The following is a 20,074-nucleotide window of genomic DNA, read 5'->3' as shown; positions in this document are numbered from 1 at the left end:
GAGGGTCTTTCACACACACACACACACACACACACACACACACACACAAGGGAGGCAGTGCCAGCTTCCCGCCCCCTCCAGGTGCCCTTGGCAGAGTGGATTCCATGCTTGGCACAAGGGTTGTTTCCATTAGGGGAGAGCTTGAGGGTGGGGGGTGGGGTGGGGGGGCTGTTGCTTGGCACGTGGGCAGCCTCAGTGGGAAGCAGGGAAACAGCAGAGCCTGGTGACAGTGATGGGTGGGGAGAAGGAAGGAAGAGGAGGAGGGGAAGAAGGGGAGGGAGGGAGGAAGGGGGGAGGGAGAGGAGGGAGGAAGGAAGGGGAGGAGGAGAGGAGGAAGGAAAGATGGAAGGGTGGAAGGACAGATGGATGGATGGAAAGAAGGAAGGGGGGAGGAAGGGGAGGAGGAGAAGGAAGGAAGGAAAGAAGGAAGGAATGACAAATGGATGGAAGGGAGGGAAGGGAAGAGGAGGAAAGAAGGAAGGTTGGAAGGAGAGAAGGAAAGATGGATGGAAGGAAGGAAGGGGAGGAGGAGGAGGAAGGAAGGAAGGAAGGAAGGAAGAACATGTTACAGTCAATATTACAACCACTCTGGAGAAAGTGACCTATGACTATTTTTCACACTTACGACCATGGCAGCATCTCGGGGGCAGGTGATCAAAAGTTGGAGGCTTGGCAAACGGCCTGTATTTATGACAGTTACGTGATCTCCTTTTGCGACCTTCTAACGAGCAAAGGTCAGATCCACTTAATAACCATGTGACTATCTTAACAACTGTGGCAAGAAAGGCCGTAAAATAAAGCCAACTTCCCAACTCTCTTCACTTTGGGCCTCAGTCTCACTTGCTGAGTCCAGGGCTAGCGGTAGTTGAAGCTTCTGGATAGTCTTCAAGGGCAGCCCTATGTACAGCACACCACAGTAGTCCAGATGGGAGGTGGCCAGCACGCCAGGAACGGTGAGACTGGGTGGGTCGTGGCAATGCCGGCCCGGGGACTACTCAATGAGTAAGTTTTCTCTCTCTGTGTGTTGCAGACGATTCCTCCTCGGAGAGCTGCAGCGGGAATGGCTCGTCCACCCTGAACCCTTCCACCTCCAGCAGCACTCAGGGCGATGCCACCTACACCGAGGTGAACGGCAATGGCGCGGGTGCCCCCATGGATTTCAGTGCCTCGTCGGAGGACCAGCCCATCAACCTCTGCGACAAGTTGGCCCCCGCTCACGTCGCCAACGCCTACCAGTCGGACAGCTGCAGCGCCGACGGCCTGCGCAGCCGGACGAAGTACAGCGCCAAAAGCACAACAGAGGTGGGTTCCGATGCTCCCCTTGGCCCAGGCGCCGCTGCCTCTAGCACACAGCTGTGAACCCCCATGACCTGTTGTGGCCTCCCGCAGCCGAACCACAGGAGGAGGAGGAGGAGGTGGTGTGGGGCTCAGGGTCAGCATCAGGGCAATCTGAGAGGGGGGAAAGGGAATGGAGCTGGCAGGCACAGACGGAGGCGGAGCCTGGGCTGTCCGTCATCCCTGCGATGGAGACTCAACAGCTCCCAGGTCTGGAGGTGGCTGATGAGGAAGAGGAGGAACAGCTGGGTCCAGTGCCTGATGCGTGGATGCACAGAAGGCAGAGGAGAGGAGAGCAGTGGAAACCTATGGGCCGGTCCTTGGGATGGAAGAGCCACTGCTGCTAGGAAGCACCACCTTAGCTCCGGGGGTAAAAGGCAGGGGAATGGAAGGATGAGGAAGAGGAGGAACAGCTGGGTCCAGTGCCTGACGCGTGGATGTGCAGAAGGCAGAGAGGAGAATAGTGGAAATCTATGGGCTGGTCCTTGGGACGGAAGAGCCACCACTGCTAGCGAAGCCCCTCCCTAGCCCTGGGGATCAAAGGCAGGGGCCGGAGATGAATAGATGAGGCATCTATTCATCTCCCTGCCGGATGGACTTGTTAGCCTGCAGTGAGGGAGAAACATTTTGCCGGGGCTGCCGACGCTCCTCATAAAGGAATCTTTGAGTTCACTTCAAAGGGTTTGTGGTGTTTGGGGAGCTGGGTCAGAACGTGGTCTTTGTGGAACCTCTTGGCCAGGAGTTCAAGGAGCTGACCTGCCAGTGGGAAGCCATCTTCAGCCAACGGTTATGGTTGACCAAGTTTCCAGCATACACGTGTGTTTGGGGAAGAGGATGGCAGGAACAGGCAGAGAGCGTGGCTGCCGGTTCATTGTCTTGCTCCAACCTCCTCCCCCCCCCCCCCCCCCGAAGACCCTAAAAAGATACACGGACTTCAACTCCCAGAATTCTCCAGCCACCTAAGGAATTTTTCCCAGGCATCTGAGGAATTCTGGGAGTTGAAGTCCACAAGTCTTAAAGTTGCCATGTTTGGAGACCTCCTGCATTACAACACGGTTGGTTGGATTAGAGCAGTATTGGTGAACCTTGGCCCCTTTAAGATACGTGGACTTCAACTCCCAGAATTCCCCAGAATTCCAGGTATCTTAAAGGGGCCAGAGTTGGCCAACACTTGTTAAGGCAAAACAAAGGGCAGGAAGTCACTTTCCTTGGGACCTTCTGGTGGGAATCAGGAGGCCTTTTGGGGATGACGAGTGAGGTGGGGCTACAATGAGGCCATCTACCTCTCTTGGAGGAGAGGTGAATGAGGAGGAACACCCCCCCCCCAAGGCTGACCCTGGCTAGATAACTCTGCAATGCCCCTACAGCTGTTGTGCGTGACCCCTCTCAAGGGCTAGGAGGCGCCTGCCCATCTATGAAGTTGACACCACCAAGAGATATTGTTCCTCCTCAAAAGACCGAGAGGCGGACCGAAGGAGGGTGACCCTGGGAGGGGAAAGCTGAAAGTCCCAGCGGGATGGTGGAGATAAGCAGAAGAGTCCACGGTGGTGATTTCTTCCTCTCTCGGCAGTCCCCTCCCTACAGCTCCGGCAGCTATGATTCGGTCAAGACGGAGGTTAGCGGATGTCCCGAAGATCTGACTGTGGGCAGAGCTCCCGCTGCCGACGATGACGACGACGACCATGACGACCACGAGGACAATGACAAGATAAACGACTCGGAGGGCATGGATCCCGAGCGGCTAAAGGCTTTCAATGTACGGACCGAGAACGATCACGCGGTGATAACCAGAAGTGGTATTCAGCCGGTTTGGATTGGTTTGCCTGAACCGGTTGTGGAAATTGCGGGTGGGTCCACCCAGAGGTGGGATTCAGCCGGTTCTGACCGGTTCTGGAGAACCGGTAGCGGAAATTCTGAGTCGTTCGGAGAACCGGTAAATACCGCCTCTGGCTGGCCCCGCCCCCATCTATTCTGTGCCTCCCGAGTCTCAGCTAATCGGGAGGGAATGGGAGTTTTGCAGTATCCTTCTCCTGCCACGCCCACCAAGCCACGCCCACAGAACGGGTAGTAAAAAGTTTTGAATCCCACCACTGCCCCCCTCCCTCCGACTCCTATTTCAAGTGAAAGCGCACGCGTGGAAGGCCGAGCGCATGTGTGAATGGGGCCCGTGCGAGCGAAGCTAACGTGCACGCGCTCACAATTGCGAACCAGTAGGGAAAGTAAATTCCGCCCCTGGTGATCACGTCTGAGGGGCTGCTCGATTGCATGCTTGCCTACGGACAGAATTTTGCCAGACTAAAGTGTCTACAGAGAGAGTCCTTCACTAACGATCACAGTGGGGAATGGGAGTTCCACTGCTAAGCAAGGCAGTTGTGAGTGAGTCACACCCAATCTTTTTTTTTTTTTGTCACTGTTGTTAAACAAACAACTTCAGTTGCTAAGCAAATCTTACGGTTGTTAAGGGAATCTGGAATCCTTTGACTTGGCTTGTTGGAAGCCGGCTGGGAAGATTGCAAATGGAGACCTTAAACAATGCTGCAACCAGGGTAAATACATGCCAGTTGACAACTGCCCATGACCCCCGGAGAGGCCGTGGTGGTCGTAAGTGCGAGGACTGGTTGTTATAAGTCATTTCTTTTCAGTGCTGTTGTAACTTTTGACTGGTGATAAGTCGAGGGCTTCCTGTAACTGCATAGCTATAGATATACAAGTATTGAATACGGGGCACCTGGCTCAAAAACAGTCGCTGTGAGAGGGGTCTTGGAGTCCCAGTGGACGATACTTGACAATTGACATGTATTTGTGATGGTTGCAATGTCCCAGGGTCATGTGATCCTCTAGCGTAGTGATTAGAAGGCAGGATTGCAGGCAAACTCTGCCCACAGAATGGAGTTTGATCCTGAACGGCTCAAGATTGACTCAGCCTTCCGTCCTTCCAAGGACAGTAAAATGAGGACCCAGATTGTTGGGGGCAAGAGGCTGATTCTGTAAACCACTATCTATCTATATCTCTCTATCTATCTACCATCTCTCTCTCTCTCTTTATCTCTATCTATCTGTCTATTTATCTGTCTTGTCTATCACCTATTTATGTATCTATGTATCTATATCATCTCTCTTTTTCTCTTTCTCTCTGTCTTATCTATCTTGTCTATCTTGTCTATCTTCTCCCTCTCTCTCTCTTCTATCTATCTATATCATCTCTCTCTTTCTCTCTCTTTCTCTCTGTCTTATCTATCTATCTTTCTTGTCTGTCTTCTATAACTATCTGTCTGTGTGTCTGCGTGTTTATCTACCTTCTTTCCTTCCTTCCTTCCTTCCTTCCTTCCTTCCTTCCTTCCTTCCTTCCTTCCTTCCTTCCTCCCTCCCTCCCTCCCTCCCTTCCTTCCTTCCTTCCTTCCTTCCTTCTCTCTCTACCTATATATCTGTCACCTATTCTATATCTGGTGGCGCACACAGTGGTGAGAATGCATCATTGCAGGCTAACTCTGCCCATAGCCAGGAGTTTGATCCTGACCAGCTCGAGATTGACTCAGCCTTACTTCCTTCTGAGGCCAAACGCTGACTCCATAAAGCGGCATATTTGCTATTTTGTGACCTTCCTAGCCAGCTTCCTATGAGCAAAGTCAATAGGGGAAGTCAGATTCACTTAGCGACCACATGGTTCACTTAACGACCATGGCGAGGAAAAGCTGTAAAAATGGGGCGCAATTCACTTAAGCCCTGTCTGGCCGAACATTTGTGGTCCTAAGCCAAGGAACCCCCCCCCCCCGTGGTCCCTCGCGCAGGCCTAGCGAGAGGAAGGGGCTGACCAGTCTCCCTTCTCTCTGCAGATGTTTGTGCGTCTCTTCGTGGACGAGAACTTGGACCGGATGGTGCCCATCTCCAAGCAGCCCAAGGAGAAGATCCAGGCCATCATCGAATCCTGCAGCCGGCAATTCCCGGAGTTCCAGGAGCGAGCTCGCAAACGCATCCGCACTTACCTCAAATCTTGCCGTCGCATGAAGAAGAACGGCATGGAAATGGTGAGGGAGGGTCTTCTCGGGGGGGGCCCTCCCCGTTTCCCACTGCCTCTTTCCCTCCTTCAAAAGGCCAGATGGGCCTTTGGCCTACCTCTGGGTGGTCTTTTCCAGAGAACGTTCAGACTCTCCAAAGACCTGCTCTTGAGGCAGTGAAACATCTGGAGCAGCGGTGGACAACTCTGGCCACTTTAACTACCTGTGGACTTCAAGTCCCAGAATTCCTGAGGCAGCCATGCTGGCTATGGCCCTTTTGTGACTCGTGGACTTCAAGTCCCAGAATTCCTGAGGCAGCCATGCTATGGCCCATTTGTGACTCATGGACTTCAAGTCCCAGAATTCCTGAGGCAGCCATGCTTGCTATGGCCCCTTTGCGACTCGTGGACTTCAAGTCCCAGAATTCCTGAGGCAGCCATGCTGGCTATGGCCCTTTTGCGACTCGTGGACTTCAAGTCCCAGAATTCCTGAGGCAGCCATGCTGGCTATGGCCCCTTTGTGACTCGTGGACTTCAAGTCCCAGAATTCCTGAGGCAGCCATGCTGGCTATGGCCCTTTTGTGACTCGTGGACTTCAAGTCCAGGAATTCCTGAGGCAGCCATGCTGGCTATGGCCCTTTTGTGACTCGTGGACTTCAAGTCCCAGAATTCCTGAGGCAGCCATGCTGGCTATGGCCCCTTTATGACTTGTGGACTTCAAGTCCCAGAATTCCTGAGGCAGCCATGCTGGCTATGGCCCCTTTATGACTTGTGGACTTCAAGTCCCAGAATTCCTGAGGCAGCCATGCTGGCTATGGCCCCTTTATGACTCGTGGACTGGCTCAGGAATTCTGGGAATTGAAGTCTACAAGTTATAAAAGGGCCATAGCCAGCATGTCTGCTTCAGGAATTCTGGGACTTGAAGTCCAGGGATGGTAAAGTGGCCAGAGTTGCCCACAGCTGTTCTAGAGCAGTGGCTGAGATTTGGTGGCGGCATTAACTTGGTTCATTAGGGTGCCTGCCATATCTTTCCACTGTGGGCCCTGGGGCTGGGACTTTGGGGAATGGAGCCTGCACCCCACCATTCAAGGGCCTTTCCAATCTCACTTATGGGCAGAAGGGGAGAACAAGGCTCCCCTAATAAGGAAGGGACCTTCCGGCATTGGGGATCCTCCCCCTCCCCCGCCGTAAAGCTAAGTTTATTTATTCATTGGCTTTATTTGATTGACAGAGTGATCCTGAAGTGGGGTTTGCAGGGGAGGGAGATGAAGAGGAAGTGGGAGGAGGAGGAGGAGGGAGGACTGTGGAGTCCTTGGTGCTCTCTGATCTTGGTTGTTTCTTGCAGACATTTCATGACCCAACTAGGTAACATCATCAAGGAAGGAAGGAGGGAGGGAAGGAAGGAAGGAGGGAGGGAAGGAAAGAAGGAAGGAAGGAAGGAAGGAAGGAAGGAAGGAAGGAAGGAAGGAAGGAAGGAAGGAGGACTGTGGGGTCCTTGGTGCTCTCTGAGCTTGGTTGTTTTCTTGAAGACATTTCATGACCCAACTAGGTAACCTCACCAGTGCTAGAGGGAGGAGGGTTTATGGAGAGGAGGAGGACTTGCTCCATGTATCTTAAAAGTTCCAAAGAACGTTGCTTTTGATCTTTTGCTTTTCTTTCCCTTTTCTGCTTTCTTGGTCTTGAGGGCTGGTGTTACTCCCCCCACCCACCCACCCCAATAGTACAGCCATAAATAGAGCCACATTCTGTTGTCCCAGCTTTCCTGAAAATGTTCTTTTTCTTCAGACCAGGCCGACCCCTCCTCACCTGACCTCAGCCATGGCCGAGAACATCCTGGCAGCTGCTTGTGAAAGTGAGACGCGGAAAGCAGCCAAGCGGATGCGGCTCGAGATCTATCAGACGTCACAGGTATGGGCACCTGGCATCGGGCTGTTTGCTGCCGTTGAGTATCCAGATAGGTTGCCCCATTTACCGCTTGCAGCAAGGCACTGGGCCCTATCCTGGATTCTGTACACTGCTTTGTTTCAAACACTTACATCAGGGGTGTCCAAACTTGGGAACTTTAAGACTTGTGGACTTCAACTCCCAGAATTCCCCAGCCAGCATGGCTGGCTGGGGAATTCTGGGAGTTGAAGTCCACAAGTCTTAAAGTTCCCAAGTTTGGACACCCCTGACTTACATGATCAGAGTTTATATTCATGCCACTTCACTCCTAAAACTGCCTCTGCTATATTAATAGTCTTCAACTTACAACCGCTCCTTCAGCGACTATTCTCCATGGCACCGAAAATAGTGACTTATGATTGCACAACTTACACGGAGTCACACGATAAAAATTCAGGTGCTTGGCAACTCAATGTACAGGTAGTCCTTGACTTACCACGCTTCGTTTAGTGATTGTCGAAGTTTACAACGGCACTGGAAAAAGTGACTTACGACTGTTTTCACACAACCGTTGCCACATCCAATCCAATCCAATCCAATCCAATCCAATACAATCCAATACAATACAATACAATGCAATAGCAGAGTTGGAAGGGACCTTGGAGGTCTTCTAGTCCAACCCCCTGCCTAGGCAGGAAACCCTATACTGTTTCAGATAAATGGCTATCCAACCTCTTCTTAAATACTTCCAGTGTTGGGACATTCACAACTTCTGGAGACAACTTCTGTTCCACTGATTAATTATTCTCACTGACAGGAAATTCCTCCTCAGTTCTAAGTTGCTTCTCTCCTTGATTAGTTTCCACCCATTGCTTCTTGTTCTGCCCTCAGGTGCCCTGGAGAATAGTTTGACTCCCTCTTCTTTGTGGCAACCCCTGAGATATTGGAAGACTGCTATCATGTCTCCCCTAGTCCTTCTTTTCATTAAACTGGACGTACCCAGTTCCTGCAACCGTTCCTCATATGTTTTAGTCTCCAGTCCCCTAATCCTCTTTGTTGCTCTTCTCTACACTCTTTCTAGAGTCTCCACATCTTTTCTACATCGGGGCGACCAGAACTGAATGCAGTATTCCAAGTGTGGCCTTACCAAGGCATTATAAAGTGGTATTAACCCTTCACGTGATCTTGATTCTATCCCTCTGTTGATGCAGCCTAGGACTGTGTTGGCTTTTTTGGCAGCTGCTGCACACGGCTGGCTCCTATTTAAATGGTTGTCCACTAGGACTCCAAGATCCCTCTCACAGTTACTACTGTTGAGCAAGGTACCACCTATACTGTACCTGTGCATTTCGTTTTTCTTGCCTAAATGTAGAACCTTACTCTTTTCACCATTGAATTTCATTTTATTAGATAGTGCCCAATGTTCAAATTTGTCAAGATCCTTCTGTATCTTTAGCCTATCTTCTGGAGTGTTGGCTATTCCTGCCAGCTTGGTGTCATCTGCAAATTTGATCAGTTCCTCATTTATTCCCTCATCCAAATCATTGATGAAGATGTTGAAGAGTACTGGGCCTAAAACAGAGCCTTGGGGTACTCCACTGCATACTTTCCTCCATGTAGATGCAGTTCCATTGAGGACTACCCATTGAGTGCGGTTGCTCAGCCAGTTACGAATCCATCTGGTGGTGATGCTGTCCAACCCACATTCTTCTACTTTATCTAGTAGTAGGTTATGGTCTACCTTATCAAATGCCTTACTGAAGTCCAAGTAAACTATATCGACGGCATTCCTCTGGTCCACTAATTTTGTCACTTTATCAAAGAATGCAATAAGGTTAGTCTGGCATGATCTGTTTTTGACAAACCCATGTTGGCTTTTGGCTATTACTTTGTTTGCTTCTAGGTGTTCGCAAATTCGTTGCTTGATTATTATTTTTCAGAATCTTTCCTGGTATTGAGGTCAGGCTGATAGGTCTGTAGTTTCCTGGATCTATTTTTCTTCCCTTTTTTGAAGATGGGAACCACATCAGCTCTTTTCCAGTCCTCTGGTAGTTCCCTGGTGTTCCAGGATCTCTGAAAGATATAATTCAGTGCTTCTGAGATCTCGTCTGCTAGTTCCTTCAGAACCCTGGGGTGTAATCCATATGGTCCTGGTGATTTGAACTCGTCTAGGGTAGACAGGTGCTCACTTACCATTTTCTTCCCTATTTCAATTTGTGTTCCTAATCTGATTTTTGTGGTGATGTTTTTGATAGGATTGACTGTTTTATCCCTTTGTGTAAAGACAGATGCAAAACATGAGTTAAATAGTTCTGCTTTCTCCCTGTTGCTTGTCACCTTCTTGCCACTTTCTCCCAGCAATGGACCAATTGTTTCCTTAACTTTTTTCTTCTTTTTAACATGTTGGAAGAAGCTTTTTTTGTTATTTTTTACTTTTGTGGCAAGCCTTTCTTCATTGTGAGCCTTAGCTTTCCTCACTTCATCTTTACAGGCTCGGGCTATTTGCTGATATTCTGCCTTAGTTATGTCCCTGCCCTTTCCACTTTTTATACATATCTTTTTTGTCTTTCAATTTGTCAGAGAGTTCCTTATGCAGCCATGCTGGTTTCTTTTGGGAGCTGTTATTTTTCTTCTTCATTGGTATTGTGCTAGACTGGGCTTTTGTAATCTCCTTTTTCAAAATTTCCCAAGCTTCTTGAGTTGTTTTCCCCTTGAGGATTCTCATCCATGGAATTTTTCCCAAGCTCTCTCTAAATTTATTGAAATTAACTCTCTTAAAGTCCAAGACTCTGGTTTCACTTTGTTCTTCTACTTGTGTTTTCATAATGTTGAATTCCAATATTGCATGGTCAATACAATACCAGAGTTGTAAGGGACCTTGGAGGTCTTCTAGTCCAACCCCCTGCCTAGGCAGGAAACCCTATACCGTTTCAGACAAATGGCTATCCAACATCTTCTTAAAGACTTCCAGTGTTGGGGCATTCACAACTTCTGGAGGCAATTTCTGTTCCACTGATTAATTGTTCTAACTGTCAGGAAATTTCTCCTCAGTTCGAAGTTGCTTCTCTCCTTGATTAGTTTCCACCCATTGATTCTTGTTCTACACTCAGGTGCCTTGGAGAATAGTTTGACTCCCTCTTCTTTGTGGCAACCCCTGAGGGTTTGTTTCCCAGTTGATGTCAGGGTAGTTAAAATCCCCCATTACTATTGTGGTTTGCTTCCTACATACCTTAGTTAGCTGACTAGCAAAAAGTTCATCTACTTCCTCTGCTTGGTTGGGTGGCCTGTAGTATAGACCTATGGCAATGTCATTTCCCCCCCAACCTTTAATATTGACCCAAATGCATTCAAGATAGTTCTCATCATTGTTGTGCTCTATTTCTGTAGAGAGGTAGTTATTTCTTATATATAGTGCAACTCCACCTCCTCTTTTATTTGGTCTATTTCTTTTAAATAATTTAAATCCTTCTAGCTGTATGTTCCATTTGTCGGTTTCATCCCACCAAGTTTCTGTAATGGCAATAATATCGTATCTGCCCTCTTCTACTTGAATTTCTAATTCTCCCTGTTTATTCCTCATACTCTGTGCATTGGTGTATAGACATTTGAGTCCATTTTGATTGACCTTGTGTTTACTGTCTACATAACCTGTGTTATGCCTGACTGCCCCTATTTTCTTGCCACTTGTGTGATTCATGCACATGGTATGGCAATCACTATTAAATGCTTGGTTTTGCTTGACAGCGGGAGTGATAATCTTACCCACACACACATCTATGTTACATGCACTTATAACCCTATGGATTTTAGATTGCTGGGGACATAAATGTTCTGTATCTATTAATTCTCTGTCCCCGCTCTTCAGTTTAAATGTTTATCAAGAAAATCTGTGAATTTAATGCCAAGTAACTCAGTTCCTTTCTTGGATGGGTGCAACCCATCTCTTTTGTACAGTTTTTCATTGGACCAGCTGCAGGCATCATGACTAATAAAACCAAAGCCTTCCCTTTTACACCACTCCTTTAGCCAAACATTAAACTCTGCTACACGCTGGCCCTTCCCTTTTTGTTCCTTATATTCTGGTAAAACCTCTGAAAAGATAACCCTACAACCTATACTACTAAGTTCATACCCCAAGTTCTGGAAATCATTCTGCACAGAAAGTACATCTCTTTGGGACATCCCCATGGTCACATGATCGAAATTCAGACGCTTGGCAGCTGACTCATAGTTACGTCTTGGGGGGTCACGTGATCCCCCTTTGTGTCCTTTTGGCAAAGTCAGTGGGGAAGTCAGACTCGCTTAACAACTGAGTGACTAACGGAGCAACTGCAGTGATTCCCTTAACAACTGTGGCAAGAAAGGTCATAAAGTGGAGCAAAGCTTACTTAACTGTCTTGTTTAGCAACAGAAACTTGGGCTCAACTCTTGAGTTGAGGATTACCTGTATTTATGTTTTCAGCCCCTTGGGGTGGTGTGATGGCTACCTTCCATATACTGTCAGGCCTGTCCCAGCGAGGTCCCTAGGAAAGAAAGACCCTCAACTCCATTTGGTTGAAGGGATAGGTTCTTTTAGTAAGGACTATTGGTCACTCTAAAAACAGGCTACAACTAAAGTTCCCACCCAAAAGGTTACAAATGTTTTCCCTTCATCACAGCCCTCCCCTCCCCCCCTTAACAAGTTTGTCGTAGACCAATGATGTGCCACATGCGTGTTTTGGGGAACGCTCAGAGGTTTGGTGCAATTCACATTTCCTTTCCCAGGTTTCATGGCCTTGAAAACTGGAATGGGCTGGTTTCTCACACCTGTGGTATCCATCAAACCTCCCACCTTCCCTGTTTCTCCTCCCTACTCCACACAGGTTCCTACCTAGACTTCCCCAGCAGCACAAAGCCGAGTCCTCGTCCCGATAAACCCCTTTTATTTAATTGACAGTGAATTCCTCTCCAGCAAAGTCTTTCCTCTCCCTCAGTCTTTCAAGATAGGTCCCAATTACTGACCTTTCTCAGGCTTGGAGAGCGGCCAGGCTGATATCTTTCAGATGCCCCAATACTTGACAAAGAATGCAGGAATGAACTAATGGCCTCCTGCAAGCTCCACTCCCCTTTCGCTCCTCTTTTATTCCCTCTGGGAGGGGCCATTCATTGTCCACCTGTGGCCTTACTCCCAAGTCGACCCCTGTTCTTTAGCTCTTCCCTTCGTCTGGCAACTCTGCACATGCGCACACTGGGAACAGGCTCCAGCTGTTCTTCTGCTCCACTGATCTCCGACTCCGAAGGCAGCTGCTAATTGGCATATGGCTCTGGCCCCCTCTCTGCCTCCGACACAGAGCCCTCATCAGAGCCTTCCCCAGACTCCAGGATTGGCCCATGTCCCTCCCCAACCTCCTCACTGTCCGAATCGGCTGCCCACTTTGCTGGCCACTGGCGGGCCACAACAATACATGCTTGTTACCCATTTCATCTCCAAGTTGATGGCAGGATGCCAGCAAGGCGCCAAGCCGAAGATGGAAGCTCTGACGCATGCTGCACCCTTAGATTCCCTTTGCCCCTGACGCAACCTGCCCCTCGGTTTCTCTCCTCGCAGGACGAACCAGTTACCCTCGAGAAGCAGCAGTCTCGGGATTCGTCCACCTCCGTCACGCACTCGTCCTACTCACTGCCAGCCTCCTCCTTCTCCCAGGACCCCGTCTACATCAACGGGAGCCTGAACTACAGCTACCGCAGCTATGGGGCGCTGGGAGGCACTCTGCAGCCAACTCCTTCACTCCAGACAGGAAATCACAGTAACGGTAAGGAGGGGAGCTCAGAAAAAGAGCTGGAAGGAAACCTTAGAGGTCTTCTAGTCCAACCCCTTGCTGAAGCAGGAAACGCCTAGATCAGGGGGTGTCCAGGGTTGTGTTTGACCTCAGGGGGTTGGAGTGGGCATGGCAATGCTGCATTCTAACCACTACTCCACCACGGCCCTTCCTTCCTTCCTTCCCTCCCTCCCTCCTTCCTTCCTCTCCTTCCTTCCTTCCTTCCCTCCCTTATTCCTTCCCTCCATCCTTCCCTCGCCTTCCTTCCTTCCTTTCTTCCCTCCCTCCTTCCTTTTCTTCCCTCCCTCCTTCCTTCTTTCCTTCCTTCCCTCCCTTATTCCTTCCTTCCTTCCCTCCCTCCTTTATTCCTTCCCTTATTCCTTCCCTCCGTCCTTCCCTCCCTCCTTTCCTCACCTTCCTTCCTTCCTTCTTTCCTTCCTTCCTTCCCTCCCTCCTTTTCTTCCCTCCCTCCTTCCTTCGCACTTACCAATAGCACTTAGACTTACATACTGCTTTGCAGTGCCTTGCAGCCCTCTCTAAGTGGTTGACAGAGTCAGCCTCTTGCCCCCCCAACCATTGGGGTCCTCAGATTGATGGAATGCTGAGTCAGTCAGGATTGAACTCCACGCTGTGGGCTCTTTGCCTGCAACGCTGCATTCTAGCCACTGCACCACCAAGGACTCGGAGAAAGGAAAAAGAAGGGAAGGAAGGAAGGAAGGAAAATACAGCAATGGCATGTTTTTCTTTCTCCTCCTCCTCCTCCTCTGCTTTGCAGGCCCCACTGACCTCAGCATGAAAAGTGGCACGTCCAGCACCACCCCACCAGCCAACAGCACGAATCGGGGGGTGCCAGCCGCCCAGCTCAGCCCAACTGAGATCAGCGCCGTCCGGCAGCTGATTGCCGGCTACCGGGAGTCCGCAGCCTTCCTCCTCCGCTCGGCAGACGAACTGGAAAACCTCATTTTACAGCAGAACTGACTGGCGGCTTCCCCGGGGCACCTGTGCCGGAAGAGACTGTCGTCCTCCAGGCTTCCTTGATAAATCTGCTCAGGACTGGCCGATCCTCTGCCTATCACCGCCCAACCCACCTACCCACCCACCCCTGGCACAGGTTGGAGACCCCACCCCACCCTGGAGAAATCCTTTTGTTCTTCTTCTTCGACCTGGAGCCCTTCTGCCTTTGAAAGCTGACCAACCTGGTGCCCTCTGCCAAGCGGAGCCAGCCTCGCCGCCTGGAAAGATGGGGGCCCACGGTGGGTTTGGGGGAGCAGGAGCGGATTTCGGGCTGGCAGAACGCTTCTGGCAGAGTCGGGATTTTCTCGCGGAGCCCACCGGCAACGGTAGAGCCCTCTTCCCCGTTCTCTTTCGATCCCCCCCCCCCGTGCCCTTCCTTCCATCTTTGGAATTGCATATTTATTGAGAAATGCACCCTGTCCCTCCTGCCCCCTCCCCACCTCCATTCTTTCTCCCCATAATTTATTTTTTTTTCTAAAAAAAAGAAAAAAAAAGCATTCTTGAGTTTGTACAGAATTGCCATTTTTATTTTTTATTTTTTTATTGTGCGTGTCTCTCTCCGAGGGAAGGAAAGTGGGGGGAGGCGGTGTTGATCCTGCACCATATTTCCACCTGCTGTCCCACTGAAGGAACTGGCCAGGCTTGGGAGCCAGCAGGGGGGAGATAGGGGGGGGGGGGGCGGACACAAAGCGGTCTCTGCTTTCAGGTTTTTTTTTTTTTTTTTTACACTCCCCCTCCTTTGGGCCACTCGATCCCCACTTTTGCCTGGGGTGGGAGCCACAACGGGGCCCGTCTTTTCGGGAGGAATTGCAGGACTCATTTAAGGGCCAAAGTTCCGTAGTGTCAGCCTTCCTCCTCCTTCTCCACACTCTACCTCACTCCCTGGTGCTCCCTGCTGGCCCCAGCTCTTTCAGGGTGTCCAAATTGGCCCCTGGCTGCAAGGCTTGCAAGAGAGCGGCAAAGCACCCCCAAAAACGGAAAGCGTGAGGACAGGGCAATCGGGGGGGGGCCACTGGAGTCACGCTGGCAGGTTTGCAAAAGCAGAGGCATCCAACGGCCGCCAGAGCCTGTTTTTTTGGGGGGGGTGTCGGTGGGTGCAACGGGTTCGAGCCCCCCCTTTTTTTCTCCTCCTCTTCCTCCTCCAACCTCCCCCCTTGCAAATGCAAATGCACTTGCTGTTTTGCTCAGTGCAATATTGACCATGCTGCTATACGTAACGTGAAGGGACGGAGGAGCTGGGGTGAATTTTAAACAGGTTTTGTAGGTTTCTCGTAAACCGGGGGCATCCAACCTCAGCCATGTTAAGCCCGGTGGACTTCGATTCCCAGAATTCCCCAGCCGGTTGGCTGGGGAATTCTGGGAGTCGAAGTCCGCCGGGCTTAACATGGCCGAGGTTGGACACTCCAGTTCTAAGCCCGCCTTCCCTCTCTGGTGCTCCAGAGCCAGGCCGGGATTTGAACCCGGGACCACCTGCTCCCCGAGGCTTTGCTAGGCCTGGAGACAGAGAAGGGGCCGTTCTCTCTTGCCCTCATGCCCAGTTGTCCCCAAACCCAGGGGTGTGTGTCTACCAGGGGGAGGACAGGATCCCTGTCTTCACTAGCAATCCTATTCATTCCCCCTTGATGTGGCCCTCTTCCAGCCCCCTTCCCCCCCCGACCCATCCCGAGGGTCCCACCCGACTTTTGTGTAAATAGTTACTTGTGCCAGGTCTGACCCGCAACCACCCTCCTGCAAACCCTTAGGGTGTGTAACAGCGGCAGAGACAATCGCCCGTCCGGCAACACGTGAAGGTTCCCACCCCACCCCCTTCCGTGTCTGGATTTGGGGAGGGGGGCATCCGTGCAATTTTTTTGGAGGGGAGGGAAGGGGGCAGCTGATGACCCAGACGAAAACTCCCTTGATGTAATTCGGGGTTAACCCTTAGCGCCGACTGGTGGTTCTCCCTTTCTTCCCCCACCCCTACCCTGTTTTTACACGCTCCGAAGGCGCTCCCCGAGATCATCAAGAGGTGGTCCCTCCCCCCGCCTCGAGTTTGACTTTTAGCCATCCGTCTCTGGATCCAAAAAGGTTGATCCTACAAGCCATGTTTTTTTCTAAGATTCTCGGGACACCTGGGCAGGGTCCTGGATTCTGACCCCACCAGGATACCCTCTTTTTTCCGGGGTATATTTGTGGGAGGGGCTCAGCCACTGCCCTCTTGGCACTTGGCACAGGAGGGGGGGCTTCGCAAGGCGAGCACCCCCTTTCCTGCTCTCCGACAGCAGCATTTGAACCCCGGGGAAAGGCATTGGCGGGACCTCCCGCGAGAGTGCCCACCAAACCCATCCCAAGCCCCCTGCCCCATCTTTTAGAGGCCCGTTTTTTTGTCTTAGCTGGCCATTCCCTCCCCTCAATTATTAACCTTTCCCAGAAAAATGCTGCTTTGAACTCAGAGGGTTGAAAAAAGAAAAAAAATACAACTTTGCTTATTTGTTTTTTGTAAGACTTTTTACAAAGGTAGTCTTAGCGATTTCCACCAGGAAAAAAAAAAAGAAAAATAACCGATTTAAACAATCTGTCCATGGTCTGAATGATTTTTTATACCATTTTCGTGGTGCTTTTAGAAAAGGAAAAAAAAGAGTTTTTCTCTCTCTTTCGGTGGTCGTTTTCCAAGCGGAGCTGCTCCGTTCGTTCTTTCTTCACCTGTAATTGTACCTAAGACCAATGTGAATTCTTTGTACTTTTTTCCTCTGACTTTGGACTCAGTGAAAGTGTACTGTTTACATGTACAGAAAAACTCCCAGTGCCCCTCTGTGTTCGGCGAGACCCTCATCTTGGCGAGGTAGACCCCCACCTCACCCCGCCTGCCTCATCTGCTTAGCGTGGCCACAGATCCGTTTACCTGTTTCCCCGATGCCCATGGGGCTGGGCTGCTAGCGGGGGCTTTTTAGCGGCTGGCCACGTTTGTCCCCGGAACGGCTAAACGCCAGAGGTCCAATCTTGGCAACTTTTAACCATTGTGGACTTCAGCTCCCAGAATTCCCCAGCCAGCCATGCGTGATTTTTTCCTCCCATTGCAGAGAAAAGGATCGTAAGAGAGTAAGCAGGCCAAAATGAAAAGGAATGCATTAATGCCAGGGAATTCAGGAAGGACACACATCTTAAAAGTTGTCGAGGCTGGACACCCCGAATTCAAACAAAGGCCAGGTAACAATATGGCCTCTCTTATTCGTGAGTGGCTCGTAGAACCTGGCGCTCGTAAACCCACACGAATGATGGGCTGCGGGCCACTGGTGATTACTAGGTTGCTTGCCGAGGAGTCCCCCTCTAGCCGAAACTGCAGGAGAGTCCAGGGGACTTCATGAGTGGCCAGCGAGCCCCCCCAACCACCAGGAAGAGGGTGGCCAAAACAGTAGCCCTCCGGTGTAGTTACAAAGCGGATCCAAGCCCAGCCATTTCCCCTTCCCCAGAAATGGGGGGCGGAAAAAAAAACCCCAAGGCACTTAAAAGCAGCGGGCGAAGGCAACCCTCCCCTGCGCCAATCTGTCAGAAACCTTCGTTCGTTCCTCCTTCCTTCCTAACGGACAACCTATGCAAATTTTCACGTGGCTAAGCAGATGAGGGTAGTGGTGGTTGTGGTTTTTCCCCCCCCCCTCCTTCCTCAACGTGCGATGGAAATCTTAATTATTTTTGTTTCCCTTTTTTGTGTTCTAGACAGTGGATCCTTTTATTTTATTTTAGTTTGTTTTGGCCCCTTCTTCCCGAGTAAACGTGGCTTTAATATTTTTAATTCTTAGCTCGCAGTGTTTTTGGGTTTTACGTGACGCGACTTTAAAATTTTCTGTTCTGTTTGTGAAATGAGTAGCACAGGCCAATCTCCTCGTCCTATTCACTTAAAAAGAAAAAAAGGAAAAAAAAAATAAGACGACCAACGAGCTGTTTAAATCAAAGCGGTTCCTTTCCATTCATGGTATTACTTGCTAAATGCACTGATTTCATAAGTATGTGGATTTTTTTTTTTTTTTGAGTCTGTATATCATATAAGACTGAATCTACTTAATAAACACTGTATAACAAAATGGATCTCACCCCTTTTCCCAGCATGGAGGTGGAAGACCGGGTCAAAATTGGAATCTCTGAATCGATAGAAGGGAATACAGGTGGTCCTTGACTTACGACAGTTCACTTAGTGACTGAAGGGACAACGGCACTGAAAAAAAAGTGACTTGGGGCCGCTTTTCAGAGTTAACGACCACTGTGGCCTCCCCTTGGTTTTATGTTTGGATGCTTATCAACGGACTCATATTTATGACGGTCACAATGCCCTTGGGTCGCACAATCAACTTTTGTGACCTCCCGACAAGCAAAAAGTTCCATCAGGAAAACCAGATTCCCTTAACGACAGTGTTACTAGTTTGACAATGGCCGTGATTAACCAGTTTCTCACATGGCAATGTAAATGTTGGGCTTGATTGTGGTCGTAAGTTGAGGACGGCCTGTATTGGTAGCTTAGGGTGGGGCCTGGGGGGAGGTCCTGGGTGCTTCAAACTACTTGGAATACAAACTGCAGGTGTTGGCAGACGATTTAAGTGTTTCTTTTGGAAGAACCAAAAGCAACTGGCCCGAAATTAGTAGAACAAATAGAAGAATATGGAGAAGTCGTAGACATTTTCATGGCCCAGCTAGATAACGTCATCCGGGCTAAAAGGGAATGGGATTTACTGTTTAGATATATCAGGGGTGTCCAAACTTGGGAACTTTTAAGACTTGTGGACTTCAACTCCCAGAATTCCCCAGCCAGCATGGCTGGCTGGGGAATTCTGGGAGTTGAAGTCCACAAGTCTTAAAGTTCCCAAGTTTGGACACCCCTGATATATATGCTTTATAGAAGTGTTGCCTTAAATTATATTATATACTAGCGAGTGTTATATACTACCTCTTTGGTGGAAAACCCTCCTCTCTCATAAAACATTCCCACCAACATTGACAGGGCAAGCGACTTGTATGTCAACAGAGAGAAACAAACCCACCTTCTAGCCCTGATGATGTTACCTAGTTGGGTCATGAAATGCCTGCCACAGAACAAGCCAGCTCAGAGAGCACCAAGGACCCCCCACAGCCCCCGTCCTCCTCTCCGCAAACTTCAAACCACGATCAGGTTACCTCGCTGGGTGATTAATGAACCTGTCTGCCCGAAAGCACCAGGGAGCCCACCTTGGGGGGCGGGTGGGTGGGTTAATCTTGGCTACAGCCACCTGGAGAAATGGGGGCCTATTTCCCAACCCATTCTCCCCCTATCGACTTCGGCGTCCCATCCCTTCCCATCACCTTAAGGTGAAAACGGCGATGGGCGTGTGGATTTTCACTCGGGAGTCTGCTGATGCTGTAGTTGCAATCCTCTTTATTCCGAATAATTCACACATCCCCACCACCACCACCATCGTTCAGGGTCCAAAAATGACCTCGGGTGATTCCCAACAAGACAACTGCCACCTAGGGCTCCTCCTGGCCTCAATCCTGCAAAGCTAGAGACAAAAACGCCAGCGCTGGGAGACAGGTAGTCCTTAACTTCCAACAGTTCATTTAGTGACCATTTGAAGTTACAATCATCATCATCATCTTTTAATGACCCCATAATCCCTTGCGGGGTGGTGTGACTGACTGGAGCTAGCAGAGTGTTTTACTGGCCCGATGCCTTTCCTGTCACCAATGAGAAGTTTCGTTCAGCAGATACATTCTCATCGTACCCAGAGAAATATCTGCCTCTACCGAGGACTGAACTCACAGCCTGACTGAGACGAGAGCGCCACCTCTAGGCTACCAAACCACACAGCAATTGAAGTTCTAATGCCACTGAAAAGGGGACCGTTGTAGCATCCCCATGGCCACGGGATCAAAATCTGGGCACAGAGCAACTCCGTCACATTTATGACGGTCGCAGGGTCCCGGGGGCCATGTGATCAAGCCCCCTTTGTGACCTGGCAAGCAGAGTCAACGAGGAAGCTGGATTCACTTAACGACCGTACTGCTCACTGTAACCACATGCAGCTCACTTAACAGTGGGAAGGTC

At 50.0% G+C, this 20,074-nt stretch overlaps 1 protein-coding gene across 3 annotated transcripts in view; it reads left to right on the top strand.

Annotated features, from left to right (window-relative positions):
- The window catches only part of NOL4L (nucleolar protein 4 like), a 52,066-nt gene extending 33,979 nt beyond the window's left edge, over positions 1-18,087 (top strand). For all 3 annotated transcript variants that reach the window (XM_081948124.1, XM_081948125.1, XM_081948123.1), the window contains exons 3-8: positions 1,031-1,302; positions 2,906-3,091; positions 5,169-5,360; positions 7,115-7,237; positions 12,801-13,005; positions 13,787-18,087. In XM_081948124.1, the coding sequence (XP_081804250.1) occupies positions 1,031-1,302; positions 2,906-3,091; positions 5,169-5,360; positions 7,115-7,237; positions 12,801-13,005; positions 13,787-13,989 (1,181 nt within the window). In that variant the 3' untranslated portion in view covers positions 13,990-18,087. The remainder of the gene's footprint in view (positions 1-1,030; positions 1,303-2,905; positions 3,092-5,168; positions 5,361-7,114; positions 7,238-12,800; positions 13,006-13,786) is intronic.
- The last annotated feature ends 1,987 nt before the right edge of the window (positions 18,088-20,074 follow it).

This window comes from Natrix helvetica (assembly GCF_964273705.1).
Source record: "Natrix helvetica genome assembly, chromosome: 3".
NCBI classification, from domain to species: Eukaryota; Metazoa; Chordata; class Lepidosauria; order Squamata; family Natricidae; genus Natrix; species Natrix helvetica.
The sequence above is the reverse complement of the archived record's forward strand: the minus strand, read 5'-3'. Positions and strand labels throughout refer to the sequence as shown.